The 26384-nt window shown below is 43.0% G+C and overlaps 1 protein-coding gene across 1 annotated transcript in view; it reads right to left on the reverse strand.

The window, feature by feature from the left end:
• Positions 1 to 3753: 3753 nt before the first annotated feature.
• LOC135701475 (methylthioribose-1-phosphate isomerase) overlaps positions 3754 to 26384 on the reverse strand; it is a 37078-nt gene continuing 14447 nt past the window's right edge. The window contains exons 4-8 of the mRNA XM_065222281.1: positions 5003 to 5238; positions 4553 to 4708; positions 4420 to 4472; positions 3992 to 4357; positions 3754 to 3911 (exon numbers count right to left, since the gene is read on the reverse strand). Of these exons, the coding sequence (XP_065078353.1) occupies positions 3772 to 3911; positions 3992 to 4357; positions 4420 to 4472; positions 4553 to 4708; positions 5003 to 5238 (951 nt within the window). The 3' untranslated portion in view covers positions 3754 to 3771. The remainder of the gene's footprint in view (positions 3912 to 3991; positions 4358 to 4419; positions 4473 to 4552; positions 4709 to 5002; positions 5239 to 26384) is intronic.

Below are 26384 nucleotides of genomic sequence, written 5' to 3' on the forward strand. Positions count from 1 at the left end.
CCAAATCGACTTCCAAGCAGATTACTATAAGAATCTGAAGGATCGAAGAGGAATTTTCCAAATCGATATCCAAGAAGGATTACCTCGGGTAGGGTCCAAACAAGGATCGAAGAGGAATAAGAGGAGTTGAACAAGGTAGAAAATTTTTACAGGTTGAGCACTGAAAAGTGCTGTTTAAATTTGTTGTCGTTTTAGGTAGTAGTAACACTTCCTTAAGCAAAAAGCAAATAGATCCGCACGGCAAGAGAGCACGATGCGGACTATGGCATTAGCTCATTTTCGCTTCGGACGGCGTGGTGAACAGCAATAGCAGCAGTAGGAAGATGGTGGCTAAGTCCACTCCTTGACACCTAACAAGCAACAATTCAAGAGCAAATTTTCATTATGTCGTAAGTAACATTCGCACCGATCCGAGAAAAATAAAGTTTTGTTTTGATGACCGAAAAGTTATTCCTATTTCCAATTAAACACATATAATCTCATAGTGATAGCAATGTTTAACATATTTAGCCGGGTTTTAATCATACAAAGGCAAATCGCTAGCTTTCATGCTAAGAAATACTGGTTTTTGAGTCAAAAGTTATTATACGTCGTTTGGTGGCCCCTATTGTTACTTAAGTCAAAGTGTATTTACCAGGATATTCGGGAGAATTTTCAATTACGTCTCCTTACGTGCAGCCCATTCATCATTTTAGGACCACCGAAATCATCTTAGCAACAAACAGTTCGATTTATTCACTTTAATAATGAGAAAGCGAAACGACGAAAGTACACTTTTCACGGGTTTCTCAGTGCTGTTACTTAAGGCAAACGGCATCTCCATAGAAATTGGGTGACTTAACTAACATCGAAAACTATTTTGATCGGAAGGTGATTACGTCAAAAAGCAATTCGACTGGTAAATAAATTTAAAAATGGGATGTGATCCTATATTCGGACAGTATATAGTGTAATAGCAGGAACATCGATTGACACTGATAGCTCGACTTTGTTTACCTTTGTTACATTCGACGTAATGAAAATTTGCTCTTGAATTGACTGGTTGTGGCAAAGGAGGAAAAGGTCTGGTAAAGGAGGCGCCAAGCGTCATCGCAAAGTTCTTCGAGATAACCGCCATCGGTCGTCTGGCTCGCCGTGGTGGTGTCAAACGTATCTCCGGTCTGATCTACGAGGTGTGCTGAAGGAGTTCCTGGAAAATGAGGTCCGTTATGCTGTCACCTACACTAAACACGCCAAGCGTAAGTGGCCATGGATGTCCTCTTCAATTAAACGACCCTTTTCAGGGCCATCAAGCTTACATCAGTAAAGAGTTGGAATAGAATTTATCTGTGCTTGTTTGTCCATATTCAGAACCACAAGCCCCCAACGACCACACAAAATGCTCTCCAGAGTTGTAATCTTGTAACCAAACTTGGAAGCAGGGGTGCAAGTGATTTTGATTGATTCTCTTAATCAACTTTCTATTTGAAAAAAATTCTACAAATTTGGTACGCCTACAATTCAAAACCGGAAAAAGTTGAGATAATAGATAATTGATCAATTAAAATAACTAAATGCTCTTCACATTTATTGCGTCCACTAGCGGTCCTACGTCAAGCTTCCGTTCGTGCCCCTAGGCACAGACCCTTCTACTTTTTAATTTAAAATTCTGAATTCGTTGAAAAAAAATGTTTTTTTACTAGCTATATGACTGAAAAAATTCTCATTTTTTATTGAACACCCGTTATTTTAAGGGTGTTATATCTTGGATTTTTCAAGAACTTTAAAAAATGCGAAAATGTAGCTAAGTTGATAGAGAATGTCAACGAATTTCCATTAATAAAAAAAGCGAGAACTTTTAGCAAGCAGCGATAAATATCTTCAAGAAATTCCAGAGGACTTAGAATTGAGATAGTTTAATGATATTCAGCAAAGTTCCGAGTACTTCCAGGACGATTAGATAGCTTCAAAACAATCCCATTAACTTAAGCAAATTCGCAGAGACTTACAAGGAATTCCGTGGAATTATGTGGTATTCAAAGAATTCTATGATTGATCCAAAAACGTCAGGGAATGTTATATATATATGGCAAATCAATTAATTTCAGTAAAGTGGCGGATTCTTAAAATATACTGATCAAGTTAGGGCTGTATAGAGAACTTTAAATAAATTCAATAATCGTTTAGGTAGTTTTAATAACACCAGGAAAGTCTAGACTATTGAAGAAGTTTTAAATTAGTGTCGATGATTTAATAGAAGTTTCATGAACTTCAGTGAAAATCAAAAAAACTATATTAATTATTTCGTTCTAATTCCATGAAAATTGTGGGAGCACAAAAGTGCCAGAAATTTAGAAAAACTTCGAAAACAAGGACAGTGGTCTTCAGAAACATTTTGAGAACTTCATAGAAATCTTTTGAGCTTAAGAGGAGATCCGCGAACTTCAGGAATTTTTATAAATTAGCATAATGCGGGAGTGTTTGAATTTTTTTTTTTGGAAGCTCCGCAAATTGAAGGACTTTTAGGGAGAGGTCAGTTTCATTAGTTTCAGAAAATTAGTGGGAAATTTAAAGCAGTTCGCAGATTTACAGATAACTTCAAAGACGTTTACAAATTTAATTGAGGTCTTTTGCATGAGTTCGCTGAAGCTCAAACATTTTAAGGAAGGTACAATTAAATTCAGCGCAGTACAACAAGCTTCATGAGAACTGTAAAAACGTTAGAGCAGTTTTGAGAATTTAAGAAAAGAACAGAGAACCTCAGAGCAGTTCAGCATCAGGCTATGATTCTCAAACTACAACTTCAAGGCAAATTCATTAACTTCAGGAAAAATTTGGAAAGTTCTCAGAATAGTCCATTCCATATTCAATGGAAATTTCGATGAAGCTATCATTCGAACTCTATTTTCTTTTAGTTTTCCTCGTAATTACCTTGAAATTATCCACAATAAGACACCCTTTGGAAAGATTGTCAGAATATTCATTGAATTCATTTCAGATTTCCTTTTGAGTCTCGCTCCTTCCCTTGGAATTCTACTCACATTGAAAGTCGCCTAAGAAATCATTGGCAGTTCTACTCACAAATTCCTTAGATTTCTTCTCATATTTTTTTTTTGACAAACTTTCCTGAATTTATTTTCCGAATTCCTTTGAAGATGTCCTGGAGTTATTCTCAGATTTAATTGTAATCCTTCTTTTAGTATTTAAAAAAAATCCAATGACTTATGCTCCGAATTTGTTTTCTCCCACAAACTTTATAAAATTATCCTCAGAGTGCCCTTCGAATTTTCCTTTGATGTTCACAGGAGTTGTGCTCCTCAGAAATTCCTAAGAGTTTTCAATAAAATTTATTTTTAATTCAATTCAGGGTTACTTTTTGGTCACTATTTTAACAACTATAAGTCAATATTTAGTAATTTATTTCTTCAACGTAGTCACTAAAATCACTATTTTTGACAGCAGTGATGGCTACCAGCCCTGCAGGGGCGAATTTAAATTAAAAAATACACAGCAAAAAATAAATTTTAATACCTACTACATTCAAGAGGATGCACTACAATCATGTCGAAAATCTCATGTAATTTTTATGGCCACAAAAATAAACAAATGCAGTGAAAGTGCAGCGTAATGTCAGCCTTCTTGTTTCGAGCACCTATGTCGCTCTTGTCTTCACCATCTGACGCTGTTTGGCTGCAAGGTATGTGATATTTACTATAGTATAATAGAAAAAAAAAATATGTGAAACAAGTGTAACATTTTTTTTGTGCGTAAAAAGCTCATTTGTTGAGGTTTTCATAACTTTTGATTGACAGAAATTATTGTTTCAACCTTTTCTTTCAGTTCATCTGGTTTAAAGACACCTTTCTCGGTGATGATACCGGTAATCAAATCAGCAGAAGTAACATCGAATGCCGGATTCCAGCATGCAATCCCTGTGAATAGAAAAGCAATTAAAACCGTTATTCTGAAGATGATGCCTTCATGCATGATAAAGAATCAATACAAAACCGACCTGGCGCTGCTATTCTGTGCTCTCCTACATGAGTCATTTCACGATCTGGACGTTCTTCTATTACTATGCGATCACCCGACGGAATTTTCAAGTCAATTGATGTGAAGGGAGCTGCCACGTAAAATGGCACATTATGGTACTTGGCTACAACCCCAATCTGATAGGTTCCGATCTTGTTAGCTGTATCACCGTTAGCAGCCACTCGATCTGCTCCCACTACTACAGCTGCAACACGGCGAGATTTAAAAAGTGATGCCACCATGTTATCCAAAATCAGCGTAGCAGGCAGCTTATCATGAACCAGTTCGTACGCCGTTAGCCTAGCTCCTTGATTATATGGTCTAGTTTCAGTACAATAGACATGTTCTGAAAGTAACATTAAATTATTTAGTATAAAGGTCTAATTACACCGGCATCTGTTTTCACACCTAAACGATTCATTTCCTGTAGTTTTCTAATAACTCCCAATGCAGTTCCGTAGCTAATAGTGAGAAAATTTCAAAGATCCGAAAATTAGTTTTATAAAATAAGATCTTATAATATATTGTATTTCTACTGTACCCTGCTGTTGCCAGTGATCCGGTGTTACAATGAGTGAGAATCCGGACGGAGCCACCATTAGGAATGTTGGAGAGAATTTCATTGGCACCATTTTTTCCTATAGCCATATTATCGGCTATATCCTTTTCAAGCATATCTTCGATTGCATTCAGAAACCTATCGGTGAGTTATCAGAGAATTGTAAAATGTAAATTGTAATTGTAAGCAATACATACAAATTTCCAATGTAAGTTTTTGAAACCTTTAATATAATATAATGAAATCCAACGAAAAAAAAGTATAGAGGTTGAGTTAAATTTGCCTCATATGGTATAGAATTTGAGGCTGTATCCGAGGCTGTATCAATGAAATTAGCAAACCGTTTATATGTGCGATAATATCATATTATGTTATTTGGGTAGGTCATAGTAGCAAACTTCGGTAAATGCTAATAAACATCTCAATACTTACCTTTCTTTCATTTTATCCACTGGAACAGATTCATCTTGTGCTAATACGTTTGCCAAGGAAATTAATTCCTCAGCTGCAAGCTTCATATTGACTGCCGTTGGCCGAGCGGACACCAAATAATTCAGCTTGCCTTCAACTTCTTGCTTGAAAATTTGTTTTGAACCAAACATTTCCTCGTATATTTCAACTGCCAACGATAAACAGCCGACAATCGCTATCGCAGGGGCTCCACGTACCTGAAATTGTTATATAATGATTTGTAGCAAGTGCAACAGGTTGTGTAAAATATATGTTTCGCGATATAGTTTGGTTTGAATATCAGTATCGGTATCGTTTTAAATTTATTTTATTTTATTATATTTATCGATATTGGCCCCTTTTTTTGTCGATCGTCAATCGGATGCGTCTTTTAGGCTATGAACCATTTGCCGAGTTAAATTTAACTCGTGGTTAAAAGTGACATTTCGAAAGATATTCTCTATTCTATGCTCAAAAATCCCTGTGCTGTCAATCGACCGGTTTTCGATAAGAACTCAGCCACGGTTGTCAAAATTTAACTTCTTGTCTGTCAGAAATAACCACGCTCGTATAGCAGGGTTAATCGATAACTTTCCATCTGTCAAATTTTAACCAAAAGTTATCGTTTCTAGCCACGTCCGTTCTGTGCTCGCTGTATTAATTTCGCGCGATAGCTGTTGGTTCCGTTCTTTTCAATATGAATTGTGAAATTTGTTCATTTGACTCTCCCGTTGATTCGCTGATGTTGAAATGCACTGTCTGCAGGAAGTACAATAAAAAAGTAGGGGATTTTAATTCTTATCTTCTAACATGCTGCGACTCGTGTCAAGATATACATCTACAAGCAAAGTTAGAATTTAATCGATTAGCGGCCCAACAAAAACTTCTAACGGAGCAACTGCATGCCAACATGGTGACACATCGTTTAGCGATGCAGCAAGAAAATCATCGAATTGTTCACGAAGCTGTCGAAGTACTGGAGGTACTGCTGGTACCCATAAAAAATGAACTGTCCGCAATTAACAGAAAGAACACCTTAGCTGGCAGTGTCGTTGCCATCAAAAATCACATTACATCGCTTTTCGATACAGCAATGATGGCAACGAAAGACAGTGTTGGGCAGAGACAGGTTTCAGATCGTTCGAAAGAAAACACGCAGTTTATCATGAAAATACGGATTATCTTATTAGAAACGTTTTGATCAAAAATAAAACACGCGAACACATTTTGATAATTTCGAGGATATAAAAGAAAATGTCAACAAAAGAAAATGCACTGAACAAAATCACTCCATGGTTTTCAAACATAAAAAACAACTGATATGATCTGTGTTGCCATACACAAATCTCCTTATACCTTTTGGCAAATTTCCATTGCTGATTATTCATAAAATGTATAAATCAACTAATAAGCAGACGCCTTGCAAAAAGTTAATAAAGATCATGTGTCAAATGAAATGTATAAGCGGTCACACATACCTTTCATGCATTCTAATAGGACCTATGTGGTTTGTTTTATGGAATGTATAAGGCTGATGCTTTGGCAAAAATGTATAAGTGAAACACATGAATTAAATAATTGATTTTCGTTTCGTGTACAACAACACTCCTCTTCAACGCATATCATTGCTTCAGTTCATGACATCAAGGCCACACAGCTTTCTCAACGCGCCAAGGATTCTTGAGAGCGGTTTCGTTAAAAGATCAGCTCGCATTATCTCACTCGGGCAGTATTGATACTCCATCACTCGAGCTTGTTTCAAATCCTTGATGAAATAATATTTGGTATCTATATGCTTAGTGTGATTGCTGAACTTGTCACATTCCAGCATCCGCAGGCAGCTTTGGTTATCGTCGTTCATCAGAATGGTTGTCACGTTCTCTCCCAAGTCAACCAGTAATCGCTTAAGCCATAGTGCCTCCTGCGAAGCTTCTGAAAGAGCTACAAACTCGGCTTCAGCTGTCGAAAGCGAAACGCAAGACTGTTTGTGACACGCCCAAGAAATTGTTCCACCACTGTACTGAAATACGAAGCCACTATTCGATTTTCGACCATCACGACACTCCGCCCAGTCGGCGTCTGCAAATCCGACCAATCCCTATTCGTCATCCATGTTACTCAGACGAAGCCGCAGATTTGCGGTACCTTTAAAATAGCCTTTTAAGCTCATTCCAGTCTCGCTGATAGGGTTTGCTTGTTCTCCGACTAAGGGTAGATACAGACGCAGCTATATCTGGTCATGAATTCACTGCTATAAACAGTAACTTTCCAACCAACCGTTGATATTCATAGTTGTCCGATAGGAAGGTTACATCCGGCTCTTGATTTTCATATCCTGAATCCAAAGGAATCGCCGACACTTTAGCGTTTTCCAGACCAGCTGTTTCTACGACATCGGCGATGTAACGCTGCTGACTTATGAAGTAATCTCCTCCTGCATCCTGCTTAACATCAACACCAAGATACTGTTGTACATCTCCCAAACTGCTGATGGCGAAATTCTTCTTCAGTGTCTGCTCCAAAGAATCGATGATAGTTCTGTCGTCGCTTCAAATGATCAGATCGTCAGCGTAGACAAGAACGAAGCAGAGCTTATCTCCAATTTGCTTGCGATATAGGCATGGATCCGAATCACATCTCTGGAACCCTTCTTGAACCAAAACTTCATGGAGCCGATTGTTCCAAGATCGCGCCGCTTGCTTCAATCCGTATAAGCTCTTCTTCAGACGGCACACCTTGTTTTGCGCACCATCTACAGCAAATCCCGGAGGTTGCCGTATAAAAATCTCCTCCTCAAGGTTTTGACGTAGAACTACGGCTTTGTCGACTATACTGGGGTGCAAATCAAAAAAATATGTGTAGTGAAGGAGTGTTAGGTTTTAAACGCTTGTAACATTGTCATTTATAGATGAAATTAAAATCCAAATACGCCAATCGATAGAATATTACATTACAAACCTGTTGAAATAAATATTTTTCCAATATTTCTGTAATTAAACTTTCGAAAATGTACAAATGATAATTTTATCACTGATTTCATGAAATAAGCCTTTTTCGCAAACCCAGTCATCATAAACGAATACCACTTGGTTGCACATCATTCTGCTTGAACCTGAAAAGATATAAATCAGCGCTGCTCTCATGCCTCTGCTCATTACTGCTTCGGACGGCGTGGCACTAGGTCCTGCATCAAGCAGGACTAGGTCAGCGGCTAAAGGTGGATCACGGCATGTCCACCACAATGAGGAATGAGACTTGAAAAAAACTTGCATGTAAAACCCCCTCCCGCATAATAACCACCTCCCCCGTCCCCCTCCCCCTCCCCCTTAACAATAACCCGAAAAAGACATGGACTTTGACGATAATTTTTTTTTCGGAAAATAAATTTTAAGCAAACCCTAATAATGTGTGAAAAATTAATTTTTTACATGCAGAGCCAACATTTTCAAAAAAAAAATATTGCTTAATAGGAGACATACACTCGATGAATTACCAACAACTGACTGTAAAACATATCTGGTACCTCTATATATGCAATTATATTAACATCCAAAGTCCATCCTTTTTTACATATTCTGCACAAAAGAAACTTTTTGCTCCGCCCAATTCATAAAAAACGGCGGGAAATCCTATCAGGTTCTGAACCTGAAAAGATATAAAACAGCGCTGCTGTCATGCTTTTGCTCATTTTCGCTTCGGACGGCGTGGCACTTGGTCCTGCAGTAAGCAGGACCAAATCAGCGGCTAAAGGTGGGTCACGGCGTGACCACAATGAGGAAAAGTTTTGTATGTAAACCCCCTCCCCCTTTCACAACAACCTCTCCCCCTCCCCCCTTCACAACAATCTGTCCCCCTCCCGCCTTCACAACAATCTCCCCCCCCCCCCTCAACAACCTATCCTAACCCCCCCCCCTCCCACGCTCATCAACAACCTTTCCTAAAATCTCAAAAATATTTTTAAATAAAAAAATTATTTTTCACCCACGACATTCCCGGCGAGAAACCATTCAAGGTCGTCATCAGGGGTCTACCGAATTTTGACCCGAAGTTGATTGAAGCGGAAATCAAGAACCGCTACAAGCTGGCCCCAACTGCCGTCTTCCGGATGACAAGGAGGGACGAGAACGTCAAGAGGTATCCGGATTGTCTTTTCCTGGTGCATTTCCAGAAGGAAACGGTGACGCTCAATGCGTTGAAGGCTATCCGCTCCATCAATTCCATCATTGTCCGATGGGAGCCATACCATGGCGGCCGTCACGACGTCACCCAGTGTCAACGTTGCCTGAATTTCGGGCATGGCACCCGAAACTGCTTCGTCAAGCCGCGCAGTGGCAAATGCCCCCAAAACCATATCTCCTCCGAGTGTGTTGTCGACGAGTCGGAAACGACCAAATGCGCCAACTGTAATGGCGCTCATCATGCATCCGACAAACAGTGCCCCAAACGCGAAGATTTCAAACGGATCCGAAAGCAGGCGTCCACAAGAAATCAACCAGGACGAAAGAAGGACAATACGCCGGCATTCAGACTGGAGGATTTCCCGCCTCTTCCTGCTACGAAACACGGTCAAGCAAATCCACGGGTGCAATCCGGCTCCCGCCAAGAAACATCTGGTGCCTCAGCTGGACAAAGCTCTCCATCCCCCCTGGATTCTGGAGACAACCACCAGCACAAAACGCCAATCCCGATCTCTTCTCTGCGGATGAGCTGATAAAGATTTTCGTCGACATGACCAGCGCTCTTCGTCAGTGCCGCAGCAAGCCCGAACAGATCCAAGTGCGTAAGTTTATTATTCAGTATGGTGTCTAAACCGATAACTGTCGACACATGGAACGCTTGCTCTGTAAGAGCAAAAAGACTCGAGCTTGCTGACTTCCTCCGCAAGCATAGTATCGACGTGGGCCTCCTAACAGAGACCCATCTTAAATCCGGTGACAGCTTTTGGTTGCCTGATCACCACATTATCCGGTTTGATCGTATCGACTCCAGGGGGGGGGGGGGGGTGTTGCGATCATCATCAAGAAAGGAATCCAGTTCTGCACGCTGCCGCATATTCGCACTTCTATCATCGAGGCCCTTAGTGTGGAGGTGGAATCACCAACCGGAAACGTCCGGTTCGTCGCCGTATACTGCCCTCGTCAGTGTGCTGCCAGCAACGGACTAAGGATGAAATTCAAGAACGACCTCACCGCTATCACTCGCACGAGCTCACGATTCGTCATTGGGGGCGATCTAAATGCCCGCCACGAAGCATGGCGGAACTATCAGCGGAATCAGAATGGACGTCTGCTCTTCGACCACTCGCACTCGCAGCATGGGCTGTATGCAGTGCAATTTCCGGATGAACCAACATTCATCTCTCCGGCGGGAAACCCTTCCACACTGGACTTCTTCCTGACGAACTTCGGGCTATCCAAGCCGGTGGCAATCAACGACTTAAGCTCCGATCACCAACCGGTGGTAGCTGAGGTCGGCATAAACATAGCTCCTGCTCCAATCCTACGAAAAGACTACCACCACGTAAACTGGGTCCAGTTTGGACGTGTGGTTGACCGGAACATCAACGAAAATCTGCCGCTTGACACCGTAGAGGACATCGACCGGGCTCTGGAAGGACTCCACCAGGCCATATCCGTGGCTGACGAGACATGCGTTCGACAAGTTCCTGTGAGGGGTAAGTTTGTTGCTATTGATTCCCACACCCAATTACTTATTCGGTTGAGAAATGTTCGTAGACGCCAGTTTCAGAGGACTGGAGATCTGAGCAAAAAACATAAAATGGCCGATCTGAACAGGCAGATTGCTTCCAGAATGGCTCACTCCGAAATGAAAGTTTCGGGCGTGTTGTCCAGAATCTGGATGACCGCTCCCGTCCATTCTGGAAGGTAGCCAAGGTGCTAAAACTCATCCCAAACCCGTTCCTCCTCTCAGAGTCGGAAATGATGACAATCGGCTCATTACCCCACAAGAGAAAGCAAACGCGATTGGCAATCATATTGCTACATCGCATTTGCTTGGCTCAACTATCCAAAGTCCGCTCGAAAATCAGGTGACGCAATGCGTACAAATTTGGATGCCTCCGCTTGTGTCGTCCCTCCGGCAGAAAATAGCAGATTTGCTCAGCGCTGAAAAACACCAAGAACATAAAGGCTCCCGGGTTTGACGGTATATTCAACTTGGTATTGAAGAAGCTGAGCACGAAAGTGTACTCACTTTTGACTGCTATCTTCAACAGATGCTTGAAACTGCACTACTTTCCAAGTATCTGGAAGATAGCAAAAATCATACCAATCCGCAAACCCGGTAAGGATCCATCACTACCTTCCAGCTATAGACCAATCAGCCTCCTTTCAGCGCTGAGCAAATAGTTCGAGAAACTAATTCTCAATCGTTTGCTCAAGTTTGTCGAGGAGAACAACATTCTCCTACCTGAACAGTTTGGGTTTAGGAAGGGGCATTCCACAAATCACCAGCTAGTTCGGGTGATGAATAACATTCGAAGTAACAAAGCTGTATCCAAGTCCACAGGCATGGCATTGCTAGACGTTGAAAAGGCGTTTGACAATGTTTGGCATGACGGACTTGTGTACAAGCTTTGTAACTTCAACTTTCCACCACATCTTGTAAAAATCACCCATAACTACCTCCAGCAAAGGTCGTTTAAGGTATCGTTGAATGGTTGCAATTCAAACACCTTTTCCATCCCAGCAGGTGTTCCGCAAGGTAGTCTGTTGGGCCCTTTGCTATACAGCGTCTACACTTCCGACATTCCTCCCTTGGGCAATGGTTGCGTGTTCTTCCTGTTCGCAGATGATACCGCTATAACCGTCTAGGACACAACCCCTCTTCCTGTTCGCAGATGATACCGCTATAACCGTCAAGGGAAGGAGGCCTCGTGAAATAACAAACAAACTTCAACGATGCCTTGACGCCTGCTGATTATGCCAACACGTGGAAAATCAAAATCAATGCCTCCAAAACCCAATCAATAATGTTCCTCCATCGACAATCTCCCAAACTAAAACCGGCTCCCTCTTGTACTGTAATAATGAATGGCACAAGGGTTGAGTGGTCCACGGAAGCACATATCTTGGTATGTTATTTGACGAGAAGCTCCTTTTCCGCTCGCACATAGATAGGGCAGTAGTTAAGTGTTCCAATCTAGTTAGGTGCTTGTATCCGCTAATTTGCCGCAGATCTCGTCTCTCTAGGGTGAACAAACTGGCTGTCTACAAACAAATCATTGCGCCTGAGATCTTCTACGCAGCTCCGGTGTGGGAATCATGTGCACAAACTCACAGGAACAAAATACAGGTAGCGCAGAACAGGGTACTGAGGATGATCCTTGATCGTCCTTTCGATACCCGCATTTCCGACCTCTATCAAGAGGCTAACATTCCGAAAGTAGATTTTCAAATAACGAAACTAGGAAAAAATTTGTGCAGAAATGCAATACTTCAGAATATGCTTTGATAAGCAATTTGTATATAGTAGGTTAATTTTTTTTTTACTTAAGGGTCCTGTGCACCACCAGCGGTGCAAAGGGCCAACGTAAAAGACTTCCATCCTGGGCGGCTGCTCGCTTTTGCCTTGACCTGGGCCCAGGTCAGATTTCTATCGACTTGCTTAATTTCCTTATTGAGGCTCCGCCGCCATGAGCCTCTAGGTCTGCCTCTGCTGCGATGTCCTGCCGGATTCCAATCCAGCGCTTGCTTGCAGATTTCGTTTCCACCCCGTCGAAGTGTGTGGCCGACCCACCTCCACTTTCGCTCTCGAATTTCTGTTGCTATCGGCTTCTGATGACATCGACGATGGAGCTCGGCATTCGAGATCCAGTTGTCAGGCCACCAGGCATGAATTATATACCGCAGGCATCGGTTGATGAAGACCTGCAGCTTTTGAGTGTTCTCCGCTGATACACACCACGTCTCGCTGGCGTATAACAACACAGATTTCACGTTCGAGTTGAAAATTCGGATTTTGGTGCGTTGACTTGTCTGGTTGGATCTCCATACGTTTCGTAAACTCGCAAAGGCAGCCCTAGCCTTCTTGATTCATGCACCTATGTCGCTCTTGGTCCCGCCGTCCGACGCTATTTGGCTGCCAAGATATTGGAAACTTTCGACCTTCTCCACTGCTTGCCCCGCTACCGTAAAGTTGGAAGGGTTGCCCGTGTTGATATCCAACGATTTGGTCTTGTTGACGTTGAAGGTGAGACCCGCCGCAGAGGAGCGTTCGGCTAGGTCATTGAGCTTACTCTGCAGTAGAGCAACATCATCAGCCAAATCGAAGTCGTTGAGATGCTCCATGGTGATAGGCTGCCAAAGTAGCCCACGGTCAATTGCACCTACCATGATCTCGTCTATTACGATGAGAAACAGTAGCGGTGATAGTATACATCCTTGTCTCACACCAGCGACTACCCGGATAGGGTCGCACAAGGCTCCGTTATGCAGAACTCTGCACGTGAAAGCCTCATACTGCGCTTCGATGAGGTTGACGATTTTATCCGGGACTCCCTTGCGTCTCAGGGCGCCCCACAGATTCTCGTGATTGAGACGGTAGAAAGCTTTTTCGTAGTCAATGAATACCAAATAAAGGGACTCTTGGAATTCATTGACCTGCTCCAGGATGATGCGGAGCGTGACAATATGGTCCACACAAGATCTTCCGGCACGGAATCCTGCCTGCTGACGTCGGAGAGTCGCGTCGATCTTCTCCTGTATCTGATTCAGGATAACTTTGCACAGAACTTTGAGAACAATACACAGTAACATGATGCCTCGTCAATTGTCGCACACAGTCAGATCCCCCTTCTTTGGGACCTTCACTAAGATGCCCTGCATCGAGTCGGCCGGAAAAGTCGCGGTGTCCCAAATATTACAGAATAGTTGATGCAACATTTGTGCGGATAGCATGGGGTCAGCTTTGAGCATCTCTGCTGATATGCGATCGACCCCTGGAGCCTTGTTGGATTTCATGCTTCGGATAGCTGCTTCAATCTCCTGCAGTGATGGGGCCTTGGAATTGACGCGAGTGATGCGCCGCACCCTAGGCGGATCATGCCGAGATGTTGATGGCTGGTTGGCCGTCGAAACTTGAAGAAGTTGTTCAAAGTGCTCAAACCAGCGTTTCAGCTGGTCAGTGGGGTCGGTAAGCAATTGTCCAGTTGTGTCCTTCACTGGAATCCTCGGTTTCATCCTTGCTCCACTCAGGCGTCGTGAGATATCGTAGAGGAGGCGTATATCCCCAGTGTTTGCGGCTTTCTCCTCTTCATCAGCCAGGGAGTTCACCCACGCTCGCTTGTCCCGTCTGCAAGAGCGCTTGACTTCCTTCTCTAGAACCGAGTACCGTTGACGGGCTTCGTTCTTGGCTCCTCTGGTTCTCGCCCGCTCTATCGCGGCTTTTGCTTCTCTACGCTCCTCAATCTTCCGCCAGGTTTCATCTGTGATCCACTCTTTCCTCTGGGTGCGCAGCTCACCCAAGTTGTTCTCGCTTGTTTCTATAAAGGCATTCTTGATGACCGTCCATTGTTCTTCTACGCTACCACCTTCTGGAACGTCCGCAGCTCGAGTCTCAAGTTCTTCAACAAAAGACCTTTTTACCGCTGGATCTTCAAGTCGGCGTGTGTTGAACCACCGTCGCTGGATCCACGCCATGCGTAGGCGGATTTCACCGATTAGAAGGTGATGGTTAGACGCAATGTCGGCGCTGCGTTTATTCCGGACATCAAGATGGCTCCGTCTCCATTTTCGGCTGATGCAGATGTGGTCGATCTGATTTTCGGTATGTCCATCACGGGAAACCCACGTGACTTTGTGCACTGGCCGATGGGAGAAGAGCGAGCCCCCGATCACCATGTCATTATTGCCACAAAATTCTGCAAACCGCTCACCGTTCTCGCCCATTTGCCGAGACCATGGCGTCCCATGACACGCTCATATTCCGTGTTGTCGGAGCCGATCTTCGCATTGAAGTCACCAGTGTAGATCTTGATGTCACCCTTTGGAACCTTAACCACGACGGCATTCAGTTGACTGTAAAAATTCTCCTTGTCCTGTAGCTCGGCAGCATTGGTTGGCGCATAACATTGGATTATGGTAAGGTTACGAACTCGTGTTCTAAATCTGGCAACGATTATCCTCTCATTAACAGGCTCCCACTTGATGAGCGCAGCACTTGCCTGGACGCTAAGTAGGAGACCAACTCCACGATGGCGGGGAGCGTTTTCACCTCGAATACCAGAGTATAGTAGTACCTGTCCCGACGGCAGTTTGTGTTCTCCAAAGTTTGGCCAACGAACTTCACTCAGTCCCAGGATTTCTAGCTTCATGCGTCGCGCCTCGTTGGCGAGTTGTGCAAGTTTACCCTGCTGGGCTAACGTCAATACATTCCATGATCCAATTCATGTCCGTTGTTTTGCGCTAAAAGTCGTTGCCGTTATATCAGTTCGATGTCTTTCTCTGTTGGTTTCTGTAACAATTGTAAAGGTTTCAGAGACAGTAGGTGGTTGGCCTAAGGTCTCCTATCCGCCGTGATGGGGCTGCCATCTTAGGTGTAGCTTCCGGGGAAGAGCTTTTCTTATTCAGCCGCTGGATGCCAGTCAGACGCTGTTTGAGCCGCACCTCCATGGTGAACAGACGCTCGGGTTGGCGAAGCATTTCCTCTATCACCGTGCTATGGTTACCGCGCCAGAGTTCGCGTCGCACCTCCTAACTCTGCTATTGTCGGATTGACAACATTGACCAGGCTACGCCAACCAGCTGTGTCCATGTTTCAGCTGGCAGTCTTTTGTGATCATACACGGAGAACAAATTCGTTAAGTTAAGATAGCAATCCTAATAGTTACTTTCACATGGAAAAATATTGTTGTTTGAAAGAAACCTATAGTTATTCCAACATTAATTTGACCGTCAACTCAATCATATCTACCTAATAGATTCAACTGTTCGTCTTATACTCAATTCAACTATAACTTTGATCAATTATAACAACCGTTAAATGTAATTTATTTATATAATTTGGTTTCAAGTGATCATCATAAATCCACATACTTTTAACTTGTGATGCGTAGAGCAGGCGATAAGATAGCTGGCTCTCACGCAGATGAACACGGTTCAAATCAAAGCTGAATGTTCTTGTTAACTTTTTTATGATTTTGCAGTTGTGTGCGATCGATAAAGAAGCAAAACAAACTTCCTTAGTATGTCGATAATGAAGAGCAGTTCGTTTAATAAACATTGTAAAATTTTGCTTTCCTAACAATAGTTTTCTTGAATCAACTAAAGCATAGTTGTATTTTGAAGTTTGACGTTTGTTCATCTACTGAAAAATATAGTTGAGCCAACCGAGGAGCCAACTATGGACTATAGTTGTTGCCCTCTATATATAGTCAAATCAACTATAGTTTCGGGTTATCTCTAAAACAATTGAACAATATAGTTATTTTGACCGGAAAAATAATTGGTTCTGCTATAATTTGTTCTCCGTGTATGACTCGTGGAGGCGTGAGGTAGGAACTTGTGAGGACCGGAGCTAGGTATATCGCTCCTGCAAAGGCCTCAAAATCCAATATCAATCTGAGTAAGAAATTAACCAGTAATAGATCCCCATACGGTAGTAGAAAATACACAACTTAACAGCAGCAGTGACAATGTTGCACATTTCCAGGGTCAGTTGTTTATAAACAGTTGCTACCGCGTCGTCAGCGATGCGCGCTGGCTTAACTAGGTGCTTCGAGAAAGGTCAAAGTAAACATTGGTGAGTAAGCATCCTACATAGCCGTTCCTACCGCGAGGAGCAATAATTCTTGTTAAAAAAAACAGACACCGACTTTCCAAGAGAAAAACTATCTGTCTCGCTTTATATGTACATACTGGAGAAAAACTATTGTGTAGAGTTTAAGTAACAAATTCATGTATAAAAGGTTTCGAAGAATAAAGAATCGGGGCAGTTGTTCTGATGAGTTTATTATCCGAGGTTTGCTAGGTGCGGACGAGCACAGTTCCAACCTCAGGATAACTGATTCATCAAAGAGCTTTTTCCATACAGTAGAAATGGAATTGCACTGTCTTTCATTTTACGAAGAAAGAAAGACCACGCGAGTTGTTGCTCTACGTTGGGCACTTCAACACGGGAGTGAAACATGGATGCGCAACGGAGTATGGGCGCTTCAGCTCCTTCCAGATTGTCACTCACCATTTTGTAGCCCCCTCCTCAAGGTTGCCATAGAGAAAAGCTGATTTCACATCATACTGTTGCACTATCATACCTCTCTTCGCCGCAACCGATAAAAAAGTGCACGAAATGTGGTCAAACGGACAATAGGTGCAAAAATGTCGTCGTACTCAGTCCCGTACCGCTGGTTGAAGCCTTGAGCAACAAGTTGTGCCTTGAAACGCTTGACTTTTCCTTCCGCATCCCGCTTCAACTTGTACACCCATTTGCTTCCAAGTGCTCGTTTTCCTGGTGACAGGTCAACAATTTCCCAGGTGTCATTTGCTTGAATAGACTCCAACTCCTCTACCATAGCATGCCGCCATTCATTCTTGTGATGACTAGCTTGCGATTCTGTGAATTCTGGGGCTCCATCCCTAGCTGTACCGCTACACAGGCATATCTCTGGGGCAGAATACCCTTGGTTGTTCACTCTGAACGACGAACTGCCAGCTCTAAAGGATCGTCTAACGGTTCCTGAAATAATTCATCGCCATTGGGTTCATCGTCATTAACGTCACCGTTCAAAAAACATTCGGTATCGACCCACATGTCATCAGGGTCATCATCCATCAGTGCAGTATCTTCAGATACAGCAACAGGTGAAACACTCAACGGGACAACAACTTCATCTTCTCGATTCTCCATAATAGGATCGAACGTATTTAGAAATCTAACATCCCTGCTTATCGTCAATTTAATTAGCGTCCACCAAACGGTACCCTTTGGTCTCTACACTGAACCCCAAGAACTTCAGCTTCACAGCCTTCTCGTCCAGTTTGCCTCGTTTTTGTTTGGGTACATGACAATAAACATCGATACCGAATGGTTTAATATAATTCAGATTGGGTTTTTGCCCGAACCATCGTACATAGGGATTACGATTTTGCATATGATTCGCCGTGACCACCACCTCTCCCCAAAAACGATCATCCAGCCCTGCATCAATCAGCATACATCGTGCCATTTCAACGAGATACCGATTTTTTCGTTCGGCTACCCCATTCTGCTGAGGTGAGTATGGTGCAGTAAGCTGACTAATGATACCGTTAGACTTAAGATATTCTCGTACCTGTTTGCCGATGTATTCGCCACCTCGATCAGACCTAAGAACTTTCGGTTTGCATCCGAACTGAGTCTTTGCTAATTCGGCGAACTCTTTAAGCTTCTCCAATGTATCCAATTTCTTTCGCACTAACACCACCGTATATTTGCTGTGGTCGTTAATGAAAGTAAGAAACTACTTCCGACCGCCCAACGTCGCCGTTCGCATCAGTCCGCAAATATCTGTGTGCACCAGATCCATCACTGCCGACGACTTACACTCTGATCTTTTCGGGAAGGAACTTCTGTGCATTTTGCCTTTTATACACACTTCACAAACATCATCACACTCGCACTCTACGACTTTGAAACCGTCTGCCAACTTACACACCGTCTGCCAACTTGCGTTGCAGTTTCTGTGACCCAGTCGACGATGTCAACCATAAATGCAACCACTGTCTTTCTGTACCAACGCTGCAGATTCACCATATACTCGCAAAACAAATAAATTGCGTTTCAGATCCGCGTATGCATCGACAACTTCATCACGAGCGATTCCAGCTCCTTTGCTATCAAATGTCACCACATAGCCTTTACCCTCGAGCATTTTCACAGACAGAAGATTAGTATTCGTCTCCGGAACGAACAAAGCTTCTTCCACTGTGATAACACGACTTCTGTTCTTGTTATCTAACACTTTCATCTTACCGTGTCCACGACCTTTTGTCATCACTCTGGCACCGTCAGCTACGTACACTACTTCCCGAACAGTTTCGTCAATGGTATCGAAAAAATCACGGTGATTCACTATGTGGCACGTAGCACCCGAATCTAAAATCCACAGTCTTTCCACTGACTCAGAACCCGCAGAAAGAAATGCCCATTGACAATCTTCATTCTGCACTTTCACCGCACTGTGAACTTTTTCTTCGTTTCGCTTCGTTTCCCTGTTCTTCTTCCAGTCCTTGAACTTATCACACTCGACCTTCTTGTGCCCGGACTTTTTACAGAAAAACACTATTATTACTCGGACCGGCACGCAACGCCGCCTCTAGACCATCATCATCTTCAGAGCGATTTTTCCGCTTCTGCCATTCATCTATCAGCTTCCCTTTGGCGAGATTCAAGGTCAGATCTTCATCTGAGCGTGCCTCTAACGCAGTTACGAGTGTTTCGTACTCCTCAGGTAAGCTGCTGAACAATATCGCAACGAGCCAGTGATCATCGAGTACTTTGGCCTCCTGCAAATCATTCAGCTTCTCGAAAAGTTCCGTAAGACGACCGATATGCACTTCCATATCACCACCTCTTTCGAGCCGGAGACGGAAGATTTTGCGCATTAGTGACACCTTTGTGGTTAGTGTACGCTTGACATGAAATTTCTCCAGATTTTTCCATGCCACCGACGCTAATTTGGCCTTCCTGATGTGGATCAATTGTCCATCTTCCACTGCCAAACCAATAGTGGCCATTGCTTGGTCGTTCTTATTGGTCCATTCCGCTGATGCCGCCGCACTCGTACCCGCAGGCCTCTACTCACTGACAATAGCCCAATTACCTTCCTTCAAGAGGAGCAGCTTCTTCCGGAAGCTTCAATTGTCGTAATTCGACCCATTCAGCTTGGGGAAAGACAGCATTTTCTCACCGGTAGCCATCGCAACAACAAAAATCCGAATTGAAACGACAATTCGATGAGAATACAGCTCAAAAAAAGTTGGAAGGATTGTATACTAGATACAACCGCAGGGTTGGCGTTGGATAACGTCTGTTATGTGTTGTACTTAATTGTGTATATTATATTTTAATAAAATATATCTTAATAACTCTTTTGCGAAAGTTTGGTGGCCCTGAAAAGGGCCGTTTTGTTGGGCTGATGTTGTTGACAATGATGGAACGGGCGACCTTGTTGGACGCTTATATAGTAGAACAGAAAATAACAGAGGTGTCAGATACTCTTTCTTGATAAAGTTGTGACCCTGCAAAGGGCCATTTTTTCAACGCGCTCGGCGTAGTTGCCCTTACGGAGCAGACGGTGAATACGACCGACTGAGAACTGCAGCAGCTGGGCATTCCATGACGGCGGCTCAGTATACCGGAGCACTGGCACCAACGCACTCGGCGTAGTTGCCCTTTCGCCCCCAGGCTCTGCTGCCGTTGCTCTGCTTCCGCTGCTCTGGTATTGCTGCTCTGCTGCTCTGCTGCTCTGCTGCTGTGTCGACGATCGGATAGACAATGATGGAACGGGCGACCTTGTTGGATGCTTATATAGTAGAACAGAAAATATCCGAGGTGTCAGATACTCGCATCTGATGTCTCGGTTGGAGAAAGTATAAGAATATAAAAAAATCAATCGATTTTCACCATCTTTAGACAATGGTTTACTTTTAACAATTTTTCAATAGTTTACAGAATGAAATCAATAGTTTTGAAACATTCAGCAAATTGCTAGAAATATTTCCAGTCGATTGATGCTATTATCTCGTAAATCTATCGAGAGACGGTTGAGTTATTATCGTTCAAAATCTTTTAATTTTTCGTAACGCATCCAAAATGACTGTTTTCAATTTTGTACCCCCGTATGTTGCCGAACGTCCAACGATCAAAACAGTTCCACGCACTTTATCCGCCTGCTCCACTGGGCCCATAACCTGTTGGGCAGAGACAGGTTTCGGATCGTTCGAAAGAAAACACGAAGTTTATCACGAGGGGGACGACTCTATCTACGATGCAGGAAATATTGTGTTTTGCTGTGGCTAGCTGTGCGTACGCTGAGTAGATAGAAAGAAGATTTATCACGATTTTGAAGATTTCCTGCAAAAAGACGATTCGCGATGCCAGTAGATGCGAGAAATGAAAGAAGATTTTTCGAAGATTTATTCGCTAGTGTGAGATTTATTGAGCATCTAAATTTGAGATTTAGATGTGTCGCCCCCCTCGGTTTATCATGAAAATATGGATTATCTTATTAGAAACGTTTTGATCAAAAATAAAACACGCGAACACATTTTGATAATTTCGAGAATATAAAAGAAAATGTTAACAAAAGAAAATGCACTGAACAAAATCACTCCATGGTTTTCAAACATAAAAAACAACTGATATGATCTGTGTTGCCATACAACAACAGACAGTGTGTCTACGTCATTGAGAACTGTGACGTCAGATATATGCACCGAGCTCCGAAATATCAGTAATGAAATAAAACAACTGAACCAGCTGTCGCTCAACATTGCGGCAAGTTGTACCATGAGCTCTAACTCTGTGCTGGAACTCGATATTCTTGACGAGCTGAAGTCACTGTCAGCAAATATAGCCTCAACACGGAGCGCTGCACCTTTGCAATCGCCATCTGACTCGTGCCCCAGCTTGGAGGTGGAATTAAATAACATCAACGATGACTCAGGGTGGCGTCTACTTGGTACCAGGAAGGTATGGAGAGCAGACTGGACCGAGATGCCCGAAAATCACGCCGTTTTTTAACGATCCTTGGCACCTCCAGGGGTGCAAAGGGCCTTTGTGAAAGATTTCCATCCTGGGCGATTACTAGCTTTGGCCTTGACCTGTGCCCAAGTCAAATTTCGGTCAATGTTCTTAATTTCACTGTTTAGGCTTCGCCGCCACGAGCCTCTGGGTCTGCCTCAACGGCGGTGTCCTGCTGGATTTCAGTCCAGTGCTTGCTTGCAGATTTCGTTTCCGCTCCGTCGTGTGTGGCCGACCCACCTCCACTTCCGTTCACGATTTTCTGTCTCTATCGGCTTCTGGTGGCACAAACGATGAAACTCGGAATTTGAGATCCAATTGTGGGGCCACCAGGCACGAATTATGTACCGCAGGCATCGATTGATAAACACCTGCAGCTTCTGAGTGTTCTCCGCTGATACACACCATGTTTCACTGGCGTATAACAGCACAGACTTCACTTTCGAGTTAAAAATTCGGATTTTGGTGCGTCGACTGATCTGATTCGCTCTCCATACATTTCGCAAACTGACAAAAGCAGTTATCGCCTTCTTAATCTGTGTACGTATGTCGCTCTTGGTGCCGCCATCCGACGCTATCTGGCTGCCAAGATATTGGAAGCTTTTGACTTTCTCCACTGCCTGCCCAGCTACCGTGAAATTGGAACGGTTTTCCTTGTTGACATCCAACGATTTGGCCTTGTTGACGTTGATAGTTAGACCTGCTTCAGAGGAGCGTTCCACATGGTCGTCGAGCTTACTCTGCATGTCAGAGCGCCGTTGTGCTAATAACGCAACATCATCAGCCAAATCGAAGTCGCTGAGATGCTCCATGGTAATAGGCTACCACAGCAACCCACGGTTCGGTACACGGTCAACGACTCCAACCATGATCTCGCCGATTACGATGAGGAACAGTAGCGGTGATAATATACATCCTTGCCTCACACCCGCGATTACCCGAATCGGGTCAGACAAAGCTCCGTTGTGCAACACTCTGCATGAGAAAGCCTCGTACTGCGCTTCGATAAGGTTGACGATCTTATCAGGGACTCCCTTGCGTCTCAGAGCGCGCCACAAGTTTTCATCGGTCGGAAGCTTTTTCGTAGTCAATGAATACCAAATACATGGAACTCATTGACCTGCTCCAAGATGATGCGGAGCGTGACAATATGGTCCACACAGGATTTTCCAGCACGGAATCCTGCCTGCTGTCGTCACGAGTCGCGTCGATCTTCTCCTGTATCCGATTGAGGATAACTTTACACAGAACTTTGAGAACAATACACAGTAACATAATGACTTTTACCAAGACGTTCTGCATCCAGTCGGCCGGAAAAGTCGCGGTGTCCCAGATATTGACGAATAATTGATGCAAAATTTGTGAGGATAGCATGGGGTCAGCTTTGAGCATCTCTGCTGATATACGATCGACCCCCGGGGCTTTGTTGGACTTTATACTTCGGATGGCTGCTTCTATCTCCTACAATGATGGAGCTTCAGTGTTGACGCGAGTAACGCGCCTCACCCTTGGCGGATAATGCCGAGATATTGATGGTTGGTTGACCGTTGAAACTTCGAGAAGTTGTTCAAAGTGCTCAAACCAACGTTTCAACTGGTCAGTGGGGTCGGTGAGCAACTGTCCAGTCGCGACTTTCATAGGCATCTTTGGGTTCATACTTGCCCCGCTCAGGCGTCGTGAAACATCATAGAGGAGGGGGATATCGCCAGTTGCTGCGGCTTTCTCCCCTTCATCAGCCAGGGAGGCCACCCACGAGCGCTTAACTTCCCTCTCTAGAGCCGAATACCGCTGACGGGCCTCGTTCTTGGCTCCTCGGATCCTTGCTCGCTCTATCGCGGCTTTTGCTTCTCTCCGCTCCTCGATCTTCCTCCAGGTTTCATCGGTGATCCACGCCAATGTGACCCACAGAAAATAGCTGGAAAGGCTAGAAGGCGAAGGAAACAAAACGTGCTCAACAACAACAACAATAACAACAACAACATCAACAACAGCTACACCACAACAACAACAACAACAACAACCACAACAACCACAAGAACAACAACCACAACAACAACAACAACAATTTTGGCAACAACAACAACAACAACAACAACAAAATATCTAACAATTATCAAAACAACGCCACTAACCGTAATATGTTTCCACAGCAGTGATATAAATCGCAGTAACTCCAACCACACCAATTACCACAATAACTACAACAACGATCATAGTAATGTTCACTTCGTTAGTCAGAATGGAAACAACCTACTGTCACCTGATCGAGAGCTTCTTTCGGCAACGAAAGATCGGTTTTCCAGGCCGCCGAAGGCTAACTATCGACCCACAATGCAATTCCAACGAGGGGAAATCTTATACCCCTACCCTGTGTGTGATGTATACCCACGTACCGTTCCAGCGCACTTGCATAACGGGATGGCTGCAACTGCATCATGCGAGGCGTGTGTATGCAGGAATTCATATTTTGTACGAAATTGACGCACCCCTTGGGAAGACAATGATCCGGCAGACCACGACATTATCCAAGACTTGACGACTTCACTACATCAAGGAGAGGCACTCGTGTTTTCTACGAAACTGACACCTATCGAACGTGTGGAGGAAGAAAATAACGAAGATCACGACACTTTTCAGAACGATACAAATCGGAACATGGATCAGTGTTAAATAATTTTGATAATAGTTTTATGAATGACAGGTTACCATCAACTTCTTCACCTAATCTTCAGACCACTACAGAAATTTTGGTTTATTGCCAAAATGTTAACCGCATGAGAAGCGCCGGTAAAATGAATTAAAGTAGCAAAAATATATTAAGTTCTACTTACTCTGTCATAATGACTAATGAAACAAGTTGGGATGATAGTGTGAGAAGTGAAGAAGTTTTTGGTAAATTTTCAATGGTCTGGAAAAAAAATCGGGAGGTGGAGTATTAATAGCGATTTCGACCCAATTGAACTCAGAAATCATTATGGCTACTAAATTTAAAGAATTCGAAGAATTGCTTCGGTATACTTTCCTCCGAACAATGCTCATATTGACTTTATTTCTGATATGGGCAATGAAAGCATCTTACTTCCAGCCGTTGGGGAGAATAAAACAAAATTGCAAATTTAAGACTTAATCAAATTGACCATGTGAAAAATCAGCAAAATTGTTATTTAGTCCTTTTATTAACAAATACTTATTAAGATTTCTGTGTGACTGAATCGTTACCCGAGCAAAGTCGGTTAACAAAATGAAAGCAAATTGATATAAAAGTGTGCAGTTCCTGTCATAATGAAAACTCATTTTGATTTCAAATGTTGCGACACAAGTCTGATATCGTATTGTGGTTTCATTATGCAGTCAAGACTTTTTAAATGAAAGCAACTTAACTTGAAGTTCTGCTGTTTACGTCTTGTTTAAAATTTAATTGAAATTCATCTGTCATTGAACTTATGATTATTGTTTATTTGATTTGTTTGACACATTTTAGGTCATTCGTGACTTGCCCGGGGTGAGATTGGAGCCCAAGTCTTTCAGCTTGAGAAACATGAATGGTAACCATTTACTCCAGGCCCGTATTCAGTTTAACATTATAAATTCAAAATCAGTAATCAAATTGATTTCATTGAAAGCAGGATTAGTTTTCCGTTTGCTTCAACAGTGTCAAATTTTGCTCTCATTTTTGCTGTGTTAACCGTTAAGTCAACCAAAATGAGATCAACTGGAGTATTCTAAATAAGTTACATCATAACAGCAAATTTTGATTCCATTTTTTTTTTTTTTTTTTTTTTTTGTTATAATCACTTTAACACTCTTGGGTCATTCGTGACTTGTCTGGGGGTGAGATTTGAACTCGTGACTTTGGCGTGAGAGATATGGATGTTAACCACTACGCCGGGGTCGCCCCCATTTTGATTTCAATTTGATCTTCAGCTTTGCTCGGGTAAGTCCCATACGGAGAAATGAAATGTTTCACACAGCAATAGAATATTCTTTATTCGTTCACATGTAGGAAATGTTGAATGTGCAGTTGACGTATTCTACAATGTGTTTGAAATAATACTTGAAGAAGTGCCAACTAAAAGAAGACGAGGTCAGAGTCATGCAAAACATCCGGTTGGGTACAACAGGGAACTAAAAAATTTAAAAAATCGAAAGCAAAAAGCGCACAAATTTGGCATATCAGTTAAGATATTATTAGCGATCAGTTAAATTTGGCCGTGAATATGGCATTTGAGGATTATAATTTAAAAACTGAACTTGAAATAAAATCTTGTCCTAGGAACTTCTTCAATCATGTGAAAACCAAATTAAAATCTGAAAATTTTCCATCAAAGATGCATTTGGACGATAGAGTAGGTGAGAACTCGGATGATATAAAGGGTGTCCACGATGAAATTGCCACACACAAAATTGATTCGCAAAATTCGAGTTTTCATCCGATTGCCATCAAATTTTCAGGGATTGAGAAATAACTATTAAACTTCATTTTACCATTTTACTCGTATTTTATTTACAGTCCATACGCAAATGCCCGCACCTTGGCCTTAACCCCGGCCATAAGATTCTGCACAACCTGTGAATCAACCGTTTTTTGCATGTAAACCCATACTTTCTTCAGTTCCTCGACTGT

This window comes from Ochlerotatus camptorhynchus, unplaced genomic scaffold, assembly GCF_037179485.1.
Source record: "Ochlerotatus camptorhynchus isolate MF236.1 unplaced genomic scaffold, CSIRO-AGI_Acam_v1.1 ptg000164l, whole genome shotgun sequence".
Taxonomy (NCBI): domain Eukaryota; kingdom Metazoa; phylum Arthropoda; class Insecta; order Diptera; family Culicidae; genus Ochlerotatus; species Ochlerotatus camptorhynchus.